This window comes from Orbicella faveolata, unplaced genomic scaffold (genome assembly GCF_042242905.1).
Source record: "Orbicella faveolata isolate gen_17 unplaced genomic scaffold, um_ofav_v1 contig_36, whole genome shotgun sequence".
Lineage (NCBI taxonomy): Eukaryota > Metazoa > Cnidaria > Anthozoa > Scleractinia > Merulinidae > Orbicella > Orbicella faveolata.
This window is the reverse complement of record NW_028301565.1, coordinates 7,426,143-7,440,705: the sequence shown is the minus strand read 5'-3', so window position 1 is coordinate 7,440,705 and position 14,563 is coordinate 7,426,143. Positions and strand designations below refer to the sequence as shown.

The 14,563-nt window shown below is 39.7% G+C and overlaps 2 protein-coding genes across 2 annotated transcripts; both read right to left on the bottom strand.

Annotated features, from left to right (window-relative positions):
• Window positions 1–7,409: 7,409 nt before the first annotated feature.
• LOC110064601 (serine protease 23-like) lies at window positions 7,410–8,788 on the bottom strand. The gene is made up of 2 exons (XM_020771664.2): window positions 8,618–8,788; window positions 7,410–8,483 (listed from the first exon to the last, which is right to left on the bottom strand). Exons 1-2 carry the CDS (start codon window positions 8,712–8,714, stop codon window positions 7,579–7,581), a joined length of 1,002 nt encoding a protein of 333 aa, XP_020627323.2. The 5' UTR covers window positions 8,715–8,788; the 3' UTR covers window positions 7,410–7,578.
• A 3,392-nt stretch (window positions 8,789–12,180) lies between these two features.
• LOC110064600 (uncharacterized) lies at window positions 12,181–14,361 on the bottom strand. Its single transcript, XM_020771663.2, has one exon. It carries the CDS (start codon window positions 14,114–14,116, stop codon window positions 12,563–12,565), a length of 1,554 nt encoding a protein of 517 aa, XP_020627322.1. The 5' UTR covers window positions 14,117–14,361; the 3' UTR covers window positions 12,181–12,562.
• Between the last annotated feature and the right edge of the window lie 202 nt (window positions 14,362–14,563).

The window sequence follows — 14,563 nt, the reverse complement described above, 5'->3', positions numbered from 1 at the left end:
AAAATGCCTCCGAAAATAAGGCTAGGGGTAGGTTGAGACAGTCTGAAGTTTTCTTTCAACTCGCTGACCACGGTACTGTTGTCCATCATGCCAGGTTCCTCCAGGTATTTACTTAGGGTTTAGGGTCGAAAACCGTCGAGGTTTTCGATCGTGCCATCGTCGTCATCTGCGCAGTAAAGTATAAATTGGGCACGGTTTCTGAGGAGTATGGCATTACCCATTATAAAAGTGATTACTTACACCTGAAACAGCACGAGGTAATCACCCAGCGACCGCCATCAAATGGCCATCAATGCGCCTACGACTCGACTAACATGCCATTAGGGACAGCGCGTCTCCCAACCCCAAAATGCTTTGGGAACGAAAGAATATCGAGATCGAAATGTATCATGGACTAAAATATAACAAGACAGCGGGAACCTGGTCTCTAACATGAGTACGCCTGGTTAATTTTATCATTTTTAGCGGGAAAGGTAAATCCTGGATAAAATTTCCACTTAAATTGCTCCAAGCATTGTTCAATATTTACGTATAGAATGATCCTTGCAAAGTTGAGCCGTCGACAGGGCAAACCCAGTGCTTACAATACTGAGATGAGGTGGTTTTCGAAAGCTTTTCGCCAGCCCAAAACTCGGCGAGAAATTTCCTCGGAAGCGATCGACAAATTCAAAGCCATGATCTGGGACAATCCTGATCTGACGATATGCTACCAAGTTATGGTAAGTTTTTTTTTTAAAGAAAAATTAAGAAATGACTTCGTGTGGAGTGATGTCGTGATGTGCAGGCTCATTTTTCAAGGTATATCCTGAACTGGTACTGGAACCGGCTAAAATATGCAATAAAGTAAGATATAGATAAAGATAAACAAAACGAAAATGCGTGCACGGGCCCGAAAAAGTAAAATGACGTAAAATAGAAAATGGGATATGCTCATTTTGTACCTGAAAAAATGCGATTAGGGATTTAAAAGGTTACTTTTCACTTAAAAATTTTTGCGACATGGTGTCCAAGGGTGGAAAGGGGGTTGGGGGGGAGGGAGGGGGGGGGGGGTTGGGGAATGCCATCTCCAATACAGTATCACAGTTTTGTTGAATTAGAAAGCAGTGACGCTTAGAACTTTATAAACTTATATACATCTTTATCTGCTAGCAGCCCACTGCAACTCTAGTTTTTGAGGTCTATTACCCCACTCCCTTAGAAAATATTTAATAAAGCCAGATGAAAAGTATATCATATTGTTACTAATTGACAGGATTGACTGCAGATGAGCTTGCCCATCTTGCTGCATCAGGAACGCAAGGCTGGGTCTCTACTGATCACGTCACGTGGGTTTTAAAACAGCTTAACGACATGTAAAACGATACCATGCTACTATGCCCTAACATCATTGTTAATATCCACAACAAGATGACGAGGAAAGCTAAGTTGTTTGACCTTGGACCATTAAAAAGACTGGGTTTTGCTCTGAATGTGGGACAAAGAAATGGCAAAACTTTCATTGGCAGCCCTGAAAATGGTGGTAATCATTGGCAACCTCCCCCAGACATCATTGACGTCGTCAATGATTTTGCACGGCACATTCCACAAGTTGAAACATACAAAAGAGTCATTTGGTGCTTGCCCACTCTCCCAGTGTGACTAATTGGCAGGGTCATGAATGTGACTGGCGATGCAGTAACTATTCCCTATACAGTTGCACTGATATATGTGGTGTTATTACTCTGGTGAACGCAGCTGTGGCAGCCTTGTACAGCCCTCTTTTCCGATGGTTAACAGGTCCAGTGATCAAAGAATCAATTTTCTTGCAACGCCCGACCCAATACCGGTTATATTTTGTGTCGCCCATGAGTAGAGACGAAGCTGTGTTCTTGTCAGTGTGAAACAAATTTTTAGTTTGTTTATTGTGGAAGTGCCACAACTTCCACTGATGACCACTCCATCTTTCCCTCACCCCCATTAGTGGTCATTATATGGTTTTACACATTGTGCTGGCATTATTTTGAGCATAACAGTGAGGCAAGAGAATCTAGAATTACGTGGGCACAACAGTGACAAAAACTGGTCGACATCTTTTGAGCACAATGTATAGCGAGATTTTTTGATCATCAAGCATTCACATAATGACAACAAATTTGAGCATTATGTGTAAAACCCTTTTTCATGACCCATTTCCAGGACTACTCTGATATTTACAACACATGTTTGCAAACACAAAATCCTTTAACAAAAGAAAGACAACAATGTTGGAAAGGAATACTCCTTCTAACATGAACAAAATGCACCGCCCCATGAAAATGCAGGACATGTGGTTAGTGTAGTACAAAGATAGAAGAGTGCTTTTAGAAACCTTTTGACCTAGGTTTTCATCTAGAAAATGGCCCTTGTGATATGATCAGTAGCAGGCTGTACATGTTTTCTTGACGATTTGAACAGCTAGAGATAACTGTGCAACCTGACACTAGCCTTCTAGCAGGCTACTGCCATATTGGCTTATGTTATCCACAGGTCTTTAGCTTCTTCATTGTGATGAACATCATCATAATTTACTTCTATCAAAATGAAAAAGATCACCAGGGATAATGAAAACCTGCATCTACAGGTCCCTTGGCAAAATTGTTTGGTGATGCTCTGCTAAATAGAGAAGATGATATCATTATTTAGAGCATTTAGTGTAGGACACATTTTTGCACTAGAAAATATATGAAATCATTACAAGTCAGACTAGTGAAATTTTAAAAGCTGCTTCTAACTGTTTCTGGACGACCCATATGGAACATGCCAGTTCTCTTTCAATTGAAATCATTCTGTTATTAGCAAAAAAAGGACAGAGCAGTCATTCAAGACTATTCCAGCAGCTGGTATTAATAATAACATTAGACCATGTTTTTTGATGCTCTGCAAAATAGAACAGGGATAAGCATGTGAAATCATTATTGGCATGAGGTGAAACTAGTCTTGTGTTTCACACATTTAACTTCAGTGAGCTATCACAATACTGGGCATCGTGCTTTGCATAAATATTTGATCATATCAGCTCATTTCCGTAGGATTTTTATCAACTTGAACCCCCCACAGATATATGCATGTACATGTACATGTAAGTCGTGAATGGCACAGTGCGAACTATATTGATTTTGCAACAAGTTTACTATTAATTTGATATTTTTTTGCCATACATGGCTCGAGTAACATTCTCAGGAAAATTGGACTCTGAGAACATGTCTGACATGTACTGTCATTTCAGTATTGTAATATAGTTATTTCATATTGTTCTAGAGTTTATACTGTTTTTAAGCAACAAATCTGAAACATTACAGAAACAAAAAACAGATAAATATTATTATATATTACATTATATATTTTCAGGCTTTCAATGTTGATATGTGTGTGGAATTATAATGGGATTACGGTATGAAATTCTGTATTACTGCATTTAATACACTACAAGCCGTTATGATTATTGTTAAGCAAATTAAAGAAACTACATATAATTTCTACATAGACAACACAAGTTAAGGTTCGTTTACTAGTAACAAATAGGTCAATGAATTGCAAGATAATAAATACCATGGTGCACAACTGATCTGATGAGCAAAAATTTCTGTGACTGAGACATTCGAGGGATAATTCGTGTTTCCTTTCAGAAATATTGCGAGAAAATGTGGACTGCTAGCTGGTGGTCGCTATCTGCATTTTGAAGCTGAAATTAACCAGGCGTTCCAAGTGTTAGAGACCAGGCTCCCACTGTCTGATTATATTTTGGCCCACAATACATTTCGATCTCGATATTCTTTCGTTCCCGATGCATTTTGGGGTTGGGAGACGCGCTGTCCCTAATGGCATGTACTCGACTACGACTGGATCATGTAATCCGCCATTTTCGTTCCACCGCAAACTCAAAAGATCACAGGCGGAAAAATATCTGGATTCGAGAGAAAATCGTTCACACGACAAAACTCTCCGGATTCAAAAGTTTTCGGATTCAAAGTTCCCACTTTAAATTCCGGATTCAAAATCTCCGGAGACACGACCAAACCGGGGGGTTTTTATTTCGGTTTCGTCCACTTTTGTGTAAATGGCAAAATCAATCCGGCACTAAAACATTCTGGATTCATCACGAATCCGGAACAATTTCCTCTAGTGTAAACCTGCAATCCTGGCCATAAGTTGTTGGGACACCTCCCATTTTTGCGCGCTGAAACCCACGATTTCAACTACGTCCTTAACGTTTTAGAACAAAAGATGAATGGAAGCAAGTACAATTGACCCCCCCCCCCCCCCCTCTCCCCTAGCAATGTTGCATGAAAATGAAGCTATTCTGAAGACTAGATTGGATGTGGGAAAAAAGGAAAAAGGGACAATAGAAAGTGGTTAGACAGTTGTGTTGAAACCAAACGCGATTGCTGAAAAATCGCTATTATTGGAATAAGACGTGAATATCTATCTTATCGTCTCTTTGGTTCGAGAATACTGTTCTAGGAGGCGAACAACTCTTGAAACGAGGCTATTCTGAGGCTATTGTCAAGGATTTTTTTTCTTCAAGATTTTTATCAACATTGACAGGGGGAGGGGGTAGGCGGGCTTGCGCGGTTTTGGTCTTAAGAGAGGCTGCCTGTGAAGTCATCTGCCGTAACTGTCCCAACACTTTTGACCAGGATTGTAGTCTTAAATGAACAGCGAACATCCATCTTGTTTTGTTCGCGGAAGTCGGTCACAGAGGAGCGAATTTCAATGAAATATATATATAATTTGATTAAGCAATTAGCCAAAAATAGGTTGGCCGCCAAAACAGTTTAGGGTTTAGCCTAACTTTAACCTTAAGTTTTAAGACTGAAGAAAAAAAGGAAAAAGCACTGAGCATTTCAGTTGTTTGAAACAGAAACATTCGCGCACAATGAACTATGTATAGTACGTGGGTAACCAGGAAAGCAATCCGTCCAGCACAGTAATTGTTCAAATTAACAGCTTACCGAGACACTCGCACTGTCGATGCCTCTTATTTATGACTTTTAGGATTTGTTTACTTTACTTTTTCCGACTTTTTAGCAGGAGAAAAAGCACTAAATGTGCTGGCACAAATAAACAGGTTTAACCGAAAATCGATCCGTCGAAATCAACAAATACAAATTTAATCACTGTAGCGTTCCTTCAGATCACGTAAGGCTACAAACCAACAATATCAACTTTTCATTACGCTTAACAAATGAACTTAGAACGATTTTCTTTCTAGAACTCGTTCTTGTAATTAAAATGATCAGAGAAAGAACGACAGCCTAAAACGACATAGCAGTAACACCCGAACTCCGAGTAAATTGCTTTTAATTGGCGTTTTTAATTAACGAAATTTCCAAAGCGATGACTTTCAAAATATAAAAGTTAAAAGTGGTCCATTATGTTTTTCTTTTTTCACCCAAATGTTCTAAGATAGCCATCTGCGGTTTGTTGGAAACGAATTATGTATTCTGGGTGACCGCCAGAGTCACGCAATTGTTTACATTCTCACGGCGGTTCAGGGAAAAATTCATGAGAAGCACGGGCCAAGGCGGGCGACTTAAAATCATTTGCCCAGAGATATTTTTTGATTTTCAAACAGGTGGGTGTACAGTTAACCCGTATAAAGTGTTTTTATGGCATTTAAAGTTATAGCCCATAGAAAAATATGGCGATATTTTAGTGCTATAATTCGTTTGAAACACATCGTAATATTTTCCGTTTGTGTTCGATCTCATTTCAGGCTGAAACGAAGCCTCGATTTATTTTATTTTTCGCTCAGTCATACCATGAAGACCTGAGCTTAATGTAAAGACCATTGAAAGATTCTCAAGTAGCTGTTCTGCGGAGCGCGAAGCAATCAAATATTCGGAAAATTCAGCAAAACCGGAAGTAGATTTTGAGCCTAATCGGAAAAAAATCGTTTTTCGCAAATTTCTCCCCAAAAAAGCTGCATTAGCAGAAACTAACTATGGTCCGTTTGTTTACTAGCTAGGGCCAATCTATGGGCAAAAAATGAGCAAAATCGATTTTTCGACTTGTGCCGTTGTTTGGTCCATAATTATGGGCACTGGCTCTTAACAATCGAAAGCAGTCAAAGTACTGTAGCTTACTGTCTTTGTTTGAGTGCGACGAAGAGTGCAGCGCGTGAAGCAAAATAAATAGCATGCCTAAACCGTAACAGAGGAGTTGAATTGTCAAAACATGGAAATAATTCGCGTACTTTATTTGCACGGTGGTGCAAAGAAGTGCCTCAAGACGAGGTGGCGTTTATATGACCGGCAGCCGGGAACGGTCTTGAACAGACTGACTAATTAATATAATTGCAAAGCAGTCTGAGATTTGTACAGATTTTTGATGGAAAGTCTTATTGAACACTCTTAAGAGTATTCTATGCTTTTTGGGAAATGCCAGAAAGGTTGGTTTATTTGTGGATGAGGAGATCAATCAGAAAACGTAACATCACGAGTATACCATTTGAACCTCTCTTATTCTCCCAATGTGGACTCTCAGTGTAAGACGTTGATGAGTAAGTGCACCATTTCCTCCAAAGCGCACGCCAAGGGTCAAGCATACATACATAGCCGAGGTGACTTTCCTGCGCCTTCCGGCCAAACCTTGATAACTAAAATGTAGCTAATGGTCTCAAAACGACACCTCTTTCTCAGTGAAAGCGGTCACCTGGGTATACAGCCAAAACACCCGCTCGTCATCAAACAAAGCTATTTAAATCAAACAACTTGCATGGGGAAGCAAAGAGGTTATAAAAACGTTGAAAGTGCATCCTCAAACCAAGTCGCGCCATTGGCGAAACGACTCTATCTGTACGTCATTGTCGAAACTATACGAAAATGCGAGTAATGACGCTTTCCCCTTGATTTAAGGAAAGAGAGAAAATTAATGAATCAAAAAAAAAAAAAACGCTTAAACTCTTTTGCCATCAGTTTTCACGCTAGCTTAGGAATAAACCCGCCCCTTATCTCTCAGGACCGTTTATACTCGCCAAGAATTCAACTATTTTTCTCCGCAGTTTGGAACACAGGCTTTACTAAGGCTTCATGTTCCTTCTGTCGATTCTATATTGAGTTAGTGCACAACCTACAATCAGAACTTTGTGTCTTGTATAAATTCAGAAATATTCAGATATTGAGTTTGGGAAGAAAGAGTTCCACAGGCCACTGACGGTGTCGTTGAGTGAATTTATTTGCCCCAGGTAAAACGATGACAAAATCGGCAGAAACCGATTTTCACAATCTGCATTTCCCCTTAACAAGTATTTAATGTTTAAATTTTCAATACCCTAGAGCAATTTGAATGATTTTTTCAAACATCAATAAACCATGTCGATAAATCGTTCGAATAATTTCTGTTAATGATTTCATCAATATTTGGGCAAGAAACGACTAACAGCAAAAAAATCACGTCGACAACGTCTTAATTTCTTTTAATTGTTCTCAAGAAAAGAAAAACATATTTTACATTTCTTATCATCTGTTCGTGATTAGTTCTTTATTTTAATTTCATCATTCAAAAAGAAAATAATGCCTCTTATTCTAATGGCCAACACAGGGCAAGTTCGTTTCCTGGTTAACTGGTGCTTCTACGACATCCTGATTTTTTCAACCATCCAATCCAACGGCATATTTCTTTCACCTTCTTAGACGTCAAACGTGTTACGACATTCTTCGGTTTCTTGTTGACTGTGCTCGACAAGACTCCAATTACATATCGATTATCACTCCTGTGATCCACCACATAAACGCCGGCTCCCGAGCAGCCGCCGGCGGCGTCACACTTATTCATGATTACAGTTCGGTAAGTGGTGTTGGTCGGCTGCCAACCGACGGGGCACGACGAGTACCACATCGTATTTTCTAGCTTGTCGTTCGGGAAGCAGGCAAAGTGCATTGTCGTAAACCGGAGGAGATTCCTCATTGACATGGCTACGATCTGAAGAAACGGTCGTCCGTGAGGCCGCTGGAGGGTCAAGACGGCGTAATCGTATTCCGGATTCACACGCCTTGCCTGGTACAAAGCGCGCGGTAGGAACACGTCTTCGACAGAGTATAAAGTGAAACGTTCATTACGCTGCAGAATGCCAATTTTTAAGGCGCGAAGTGGCGTTAAAGACCTGTTGCCGTCGTGAAAGCAGTGAGCAGCAGACAAGACATGGCGCGGGCCAATCAGGATGCCAGAGCATGATCCCGCTTGGGCGCTCATCTTCACTTTCACGACCGCTTTGAAAGGCATGATTTGGGTCTTTGCTGGTTTTACATGAATTCTATCATCTGAACCCACGATACTTTTCCTCTTGTACTTCAAAAATTCGTGAGTGTCTAGGACGTTTTCACTTCGAATTGAGAGGAGTTGATTAGGATCGGCGTCTCCAGTGGGTACATCCCTTGTTGTGTTTGAAGAAATTTTTTCAGAAGTACTTGGCAACTGCTGTGCAATAACTTGGAAGCTGTCCTCCCCATTTGCTTTCAGCGAGCCTGTAGCATAAAAAGAGGTCAAAAGAACTTAAAAAGACAACTACATAACCTTAGGTTATCTTTTCTTATTTTCATTCAAGGCACTGTTGGCTGCGTTTGTCGTATCTTCGACTATATTTAATGTTAACACCTACCTGTGTTATGACCTTGAAATTCAGACCTGAATACTTGGCAAACAATGGAGTTACTCAATAAGAACACGAACGTTACCCTCAAGCACAGCATCTTCATTGAAACCAGCGAGAAGTTAACAAGCGTTCTGAAGATTTTAAGCGAACGTCAGTTCTCATTTTATATTCTTTGTTAAAAGAAATTTGATTAGATTTGTAAGTCACATGGTCCCATTACGCCCACAATAAAACAATGAACGAGATCAGCGTGTCAAAACAGGAAGAAACGTGAACTTTCTTTCAAGAGTGTTTCTGTAGCTTTTAAGGCCAATGGATAGATAACATGCTTATGAAAGTTTTCCCTAGCTTGCTGTCTGATATGATATTTGAGTGGTAAAACGGAACCAGCTTACAAGGGGATGCTGCACGGGCCTACGCACGAATTTAATTAATTGTTTTTACAGATTAAAGAAGAAAATAAAAGAATTATACGGTATTTTTTTCCTGCCATTAAGTCAAAACAAGGATTTTATGCGGATGGTAAGGTCGAAAATATAAGGCAAAATCAACATAAAGGTAAGCATCTAAAAACATTACAAGTCACAATGGCACTAATTGCTGATGGTTCAGCAAGTTTTTAGAAGTATTACTATCAAAACGATCGTAAAATCTCACCTTTCAACAAGACTTATGGATTGCGATTGTTCTGGTAAGAAACTGCAGTGCGTTCATTTAATTTAAAAGCTTATTTTTAAAACACCTAAGTGTTTAATGAACAGCAATTTGGGTTCGTGGAAAAGATAACAAAGTTTCACAGATCTGCCGACAAAACATGAACCGTTGTATAGAATAAAATTACGTGGAAGAATCTGTAAACAAAGCGTTTATTCATCATTTACTTCAATGTTTGTCTTCATTTCATGATTATATTTACATACCCTCTTTCCTGAAATAAATTCAAGACTTAATGTCCCTTCAGTTAACGACGAAGCAAACAAGAAGTGCAAAATATCTTTTGTTCCAACAACGCGTGGGTCAGTAAGCCGTGACATTTATTTTGTAACAGCCGGATTCCCGAACTTAACAAAACTGAAGTGGTTTGGTATATGTACACGACAAAAACATCCTTTTTGAAATTGCGTCTTTACAATTTAACTTACCAGTTTTTTTTTTCCGAAGCTTTTGAGATAATAAATTTAGCTGCAAGTGCAACCCATTATTTAGCACTATACAGCCATAAAGTTAATCGTAGTTTTGGCGGCAATTAAGCCCCGGGCAATTAAGACGATCGAGATTATTTTATGGAGTTTTACTTGTTTCAAGTAATCGTCCCTATCTTAATGTACATATACTTGAAATTCTCTCAAAACTCGTAGTTTATTTCAAATGCATGTACGTTCTCCTTTATCCGCTTACATAAGATCAACTGACTTCTCCACATACTTCCAATTTGACATTTTTGGCATTCAAATTCCTTTTCAATTATGTTTTCATCTTGTTTGCGTGCTCTAGATACTTTCCAGTGGAAAGTGATCGCATCTATCAGTGTGTAGATCTGGAAAAGCTTTACTTATAGTACCTAATATATAGAGAGATAATCTTTTCGTTAAAAGGCAGAAGTCAGTTTTAGTAGACTGATTGACAGGTTCAGTTTTTTGAGGCCCAACAGAAGCATGGATAAGGCAAAGATAATAACGATATCTTAGCAAGACTTGCAAACATTAAGCGCTTTCTAAAAGAAAACATTCATGTGGCGTGTTTCACCTCTTTCCTTCAAAATCATTTTCTCATAGGAACATTTTTTTTTCAAGTTTGCTAAATACAGCGATAGCAGTAACATGTTGAACCTATCTATCTCGACTGAAGTGCTTGTTATCTCGGACTAAACTGAATGGGCTCGTTTTCGTTGTTGCCTATTTCAATTTAGTCATTTACCATCGACTATTTCGCGGGTTCACTTTCTTAAACTATTTTTTGTTTCCTTGAGGCTTCGACAAAGCGGAGGAGTTTCAATTGTTTGTTCTCCAACGGCTATCACTTACATACATTGAGAAAACAACATACAATGATATCCGCGTGCACTTATGGCTATCGGAAAGAGGTCGAAACTGAAACGAAAGATGTTCTAATGTTTTTCCAGTTTGTTTATCACAGAATTTTTATTTTTTGAATAAATTGTTCGGATATGATCATTTATTTGTTCATACTATTGTATGACTAAAACCTCCAGAGTGAAATCTGGAATCTTTCCAGATGTATTTAACATTGATGGAGACATATAGCACACCTTACGGAGGTCCTCGATAGATAAAATATTACTTTTTGGAGAACAAGCCCTGGGGATATTTTGCTGGTTCCATAACAGGAAGAAGACATTTTGAGAGTTTACGCCGTTTACGGAAAAAAAAAACAACAAACCCACGTTTTGGGGGTGTATCCTTTTCAAAACTGATATAGCTGGAACCTTGAATTAAACTTAACTAAATTCCCAAAGCAAATCTATTCTTCACTTTCTTAGTCAGCCATACGATCACTGGCTAAGCGTGACTCACGATGTCATTGCCGGAAAAAATCTGGACCTTAGATCAAGACCAGATTTAATCGGTTCAAGAGTGACAACCTCAAGTGATCGCGGGATGCGAGAAAAACAACCTCAAGTTAAGTTCTATCTATTCTAGCGATTGACAGGAAGTTTTGGAGAATCTCAGCCGTTCAGCACTATTTCATATGCGGTAATGATAATTTAAGAGGTGAGGGCGCTCCACCCCCTAAACTTGAACTACTTCGTTTTGTTTTGGTTCAGCGAAAACTCGGGTGAAAACTAGAAAACAAATAACTGCCGATGCGTCTATACTACTTATCAGCCCTCTTTTTTCAACCCAAGAATTAAGATATCGTCACTACTATAGACTTAGCCAGTCTATTTGTCTACTGTTTTAAAAGCTGATGCCGAATAAAAGTACCATTTGTACGAGGACAAACTTGAATACAATTCTGAAAACTAGAATTCAGAATTTGCCTTTAAGATACTCTGAGATTAGATTCTTTCATTGCAAGAGGAAACATGCTTTATCGATCGTGGAAATCAAAGTAGAACTAAAACTTTAACTTTCTTTGTAATCCATTTGTTAGCCACTGACGCCGGCGACGCACCTCACCGGCTATCAAAACTCACCAGATTTGTAAAAGCTGTCCACAGTATTATATCAACTGCATTAACATGGTGGCGATTAAAACTGAACCCCATTCAAAAAGTCCATTTTGATTATATTAGTATTGTCATGCATGTTCATTTTCACATTGGTGTACTGAGTTAACGGGGTTAACTGTGCGTAACATAACACAAAATGTCGAGAGTTTTAGATTATGTGTTGGTGCGTATAGTTTGAGTTAAGACACCCTGTTATGCGTATATTTTGAATTAAGACACCCTGTTGAATGACATAAAGGTCTAAAAGCGTTTCTGCTGAAATGTTGTATTGATCAGGTGTGTAGCTAGATTCTAGACAAAGATGGAAACCGCCCATGAATTCACTGGTTATAGTCATGTACTAAGGATTCAGTCTATGAAGAAGACACCACTGACATCAAAAAAGACGAAAAATTTATTTGTAAAGTGCAGTTATCAAATACCACTGTCACAGCTAAACCTCTTACACTGTTGAAATATTTTCTGACTTACTTCTCAAAAAGAAACACAGACAAGCTGTTCGAAAATTACATTAGTGCATAGTTAATAACTTATCAAACCCATATATCCCCGACGAAAAATCTGTTAGTCGCTATTTACAACTCATGATTTTATTTTCCCTTATATTTACTAAGCCTTAACTATTAAGTTAAGTTGTAATCTTTAAAAATTTTAGTATCTTACAAGAAAAATGCTCGTTAATCTCGATCAGCCCACATTCACTACAATGTTCCGAAAGCGTGACAATTTTCAGTTATTTTTCTGGCTCATTTCCGACGTTATAGCAAAGAAATTCCTCCCGTAAAGGGATGCGACGCAATGTAGTGGGATTTCAGGGCGTTCTTCTGATAAAACGCCTTCTCGCAGTACTGACACTGAAATGGTTTATGAGGCGCGTGCGTCCTCTTGTGCGTGTTCAGCGTGGAAGCCAGTGTAAATCCTTTACCGCATATGTCACACTTGAACGGTCGCTCGCCTGTGTGACGGTACACGTGGGCCTTGAGATTTCCCTTCTGATTGAAGCCCTTGCCACAGAACTCACACTTGTACATGCGCACGTCGGAATGCGTTCTCATGTGGTACGTCAGATGCGTCAGCTGCTTGAATGCCCGCCCACATTTCAAGCATTTGTGAGGCTTCTCTCCTGTGTGTGTGTAGCGGTGAATCTTCATGTCGACTTTCTGGTGAAACCGCTTACCGCAAAATTCGCAGCTGAATGGCTTGTAGTCGGAGTGGGTGCGCATGTGCGTGTGTAGGTTGGAGGCGCGGTTAAATGCCTTGTTACATTGTTGGCAAATGTATGGCTTGGAAGTTGTATGGGTCAGCTGATGACGAGACAGGTTACCAAGCTGTCTGAAGGCGCGGCCGCACTGTTGACAGACGAAAGGTTTGTCCCCAGTGTGAATGCGCTTGTGCGTGATAAGAGTACTGGAACGAGTGAATGATCGGCCGCACTCATCGCACACGTGCTTGGACTTGGACTTTGGACAAAGGCTGTGGTCATGCGCGGTCATTTCCTTTTGCCCACGTACAATAACTGCGGCAGGGAAATATGCTGTTTGGACCGAGCCAAAGGCTTCAATCTCATCAAAGTTGCTGATTTCCTTGGCGTCTAAGCCAACAGATCGCCCTTCTTCACATGGAATCTCGTTTGGCATCAGTTCCTCTAGACTGTTTCTCTTCTTGATGGACAAGTTGTCTGTAAATAGGTTGTTTTCTCCCTTTCCTTGATCATCTTTCTCTGCACTTTCTGAGAGTGTATCTTGTGGTTCAGACGGTGGATCCCAGCAGATGCTTGAGATGTTGGGTTTAGTACCCATTTCTTCACTGCAGCTTAGATGCTGCGCCTGATGAAAGCCTTGCACTGATCGGTTATCTTCGGTTTCGGATGACCTGTCCTGGAAGTGTGCTTGACGATCTTCTTCTTGCTTTACAGACACAGCTGTTTCATTTTCAAATCTTTGTTGGAAAGAAACTGAACTAAACAACGGCATAGGTGGTTGAATGACACTTCTTCTAAGACACAATCCTCCTTGCGGCTCCTTGAAGGGGATCCTTAGATTGTAGTTCAATGCACGGCTGGCAGTGCAACAAATAACGGACTCACGGGGGTGGTGATGAGCAAGGCGTGGCATAGACTCGGGTTGCGGTACTGCAAATGACTTGTTTGGCGAAACTGGTAGCCATGTAAACTCTCTCATCTGGCTGTAAAACGGTGGCTGTACTGGGCGTGGGCGGTACATGCTTGGCGTGGCTGAATCACGGCGATACAAAGGGTTGACGACTGAAAACGCTGAATTGTGAAATGGTGGCTGCATCGTATGCTTCGCCATTAGTTCGTTGGGGTTTAAACTGCTTGCTGTCGAAAAAACATGAAAATAGTAAGAAAATGAACAGATGGACACAAATTGAACAAATTGGATGAACAATTTTCTGCCACAAAATAGTAACAGTACGTGATCATATAACAACTTGATACAAGACAAGATTAATCATCATTTACTTAATCATACAATGTAATTTGAGTGTGAATAGGTTTAATTTGTACAGATACATGTAGAGCAAATAATGTGACAAAAAAAAATCTAACTAATATCTGCATCAGTCTTGTCAGTGTTGTGTTGACAATGACATTTACAGGTAAAGAAAAAATCGTATTGCATACATAATCATCAGGAAAGATATCGTTAGACACCCGCGATATACTGGACATTATAGCGAGGACATCACGATTTAATTTTGAACTCCAAGATATTGCTGTGTTCTTCGTAATATTATAG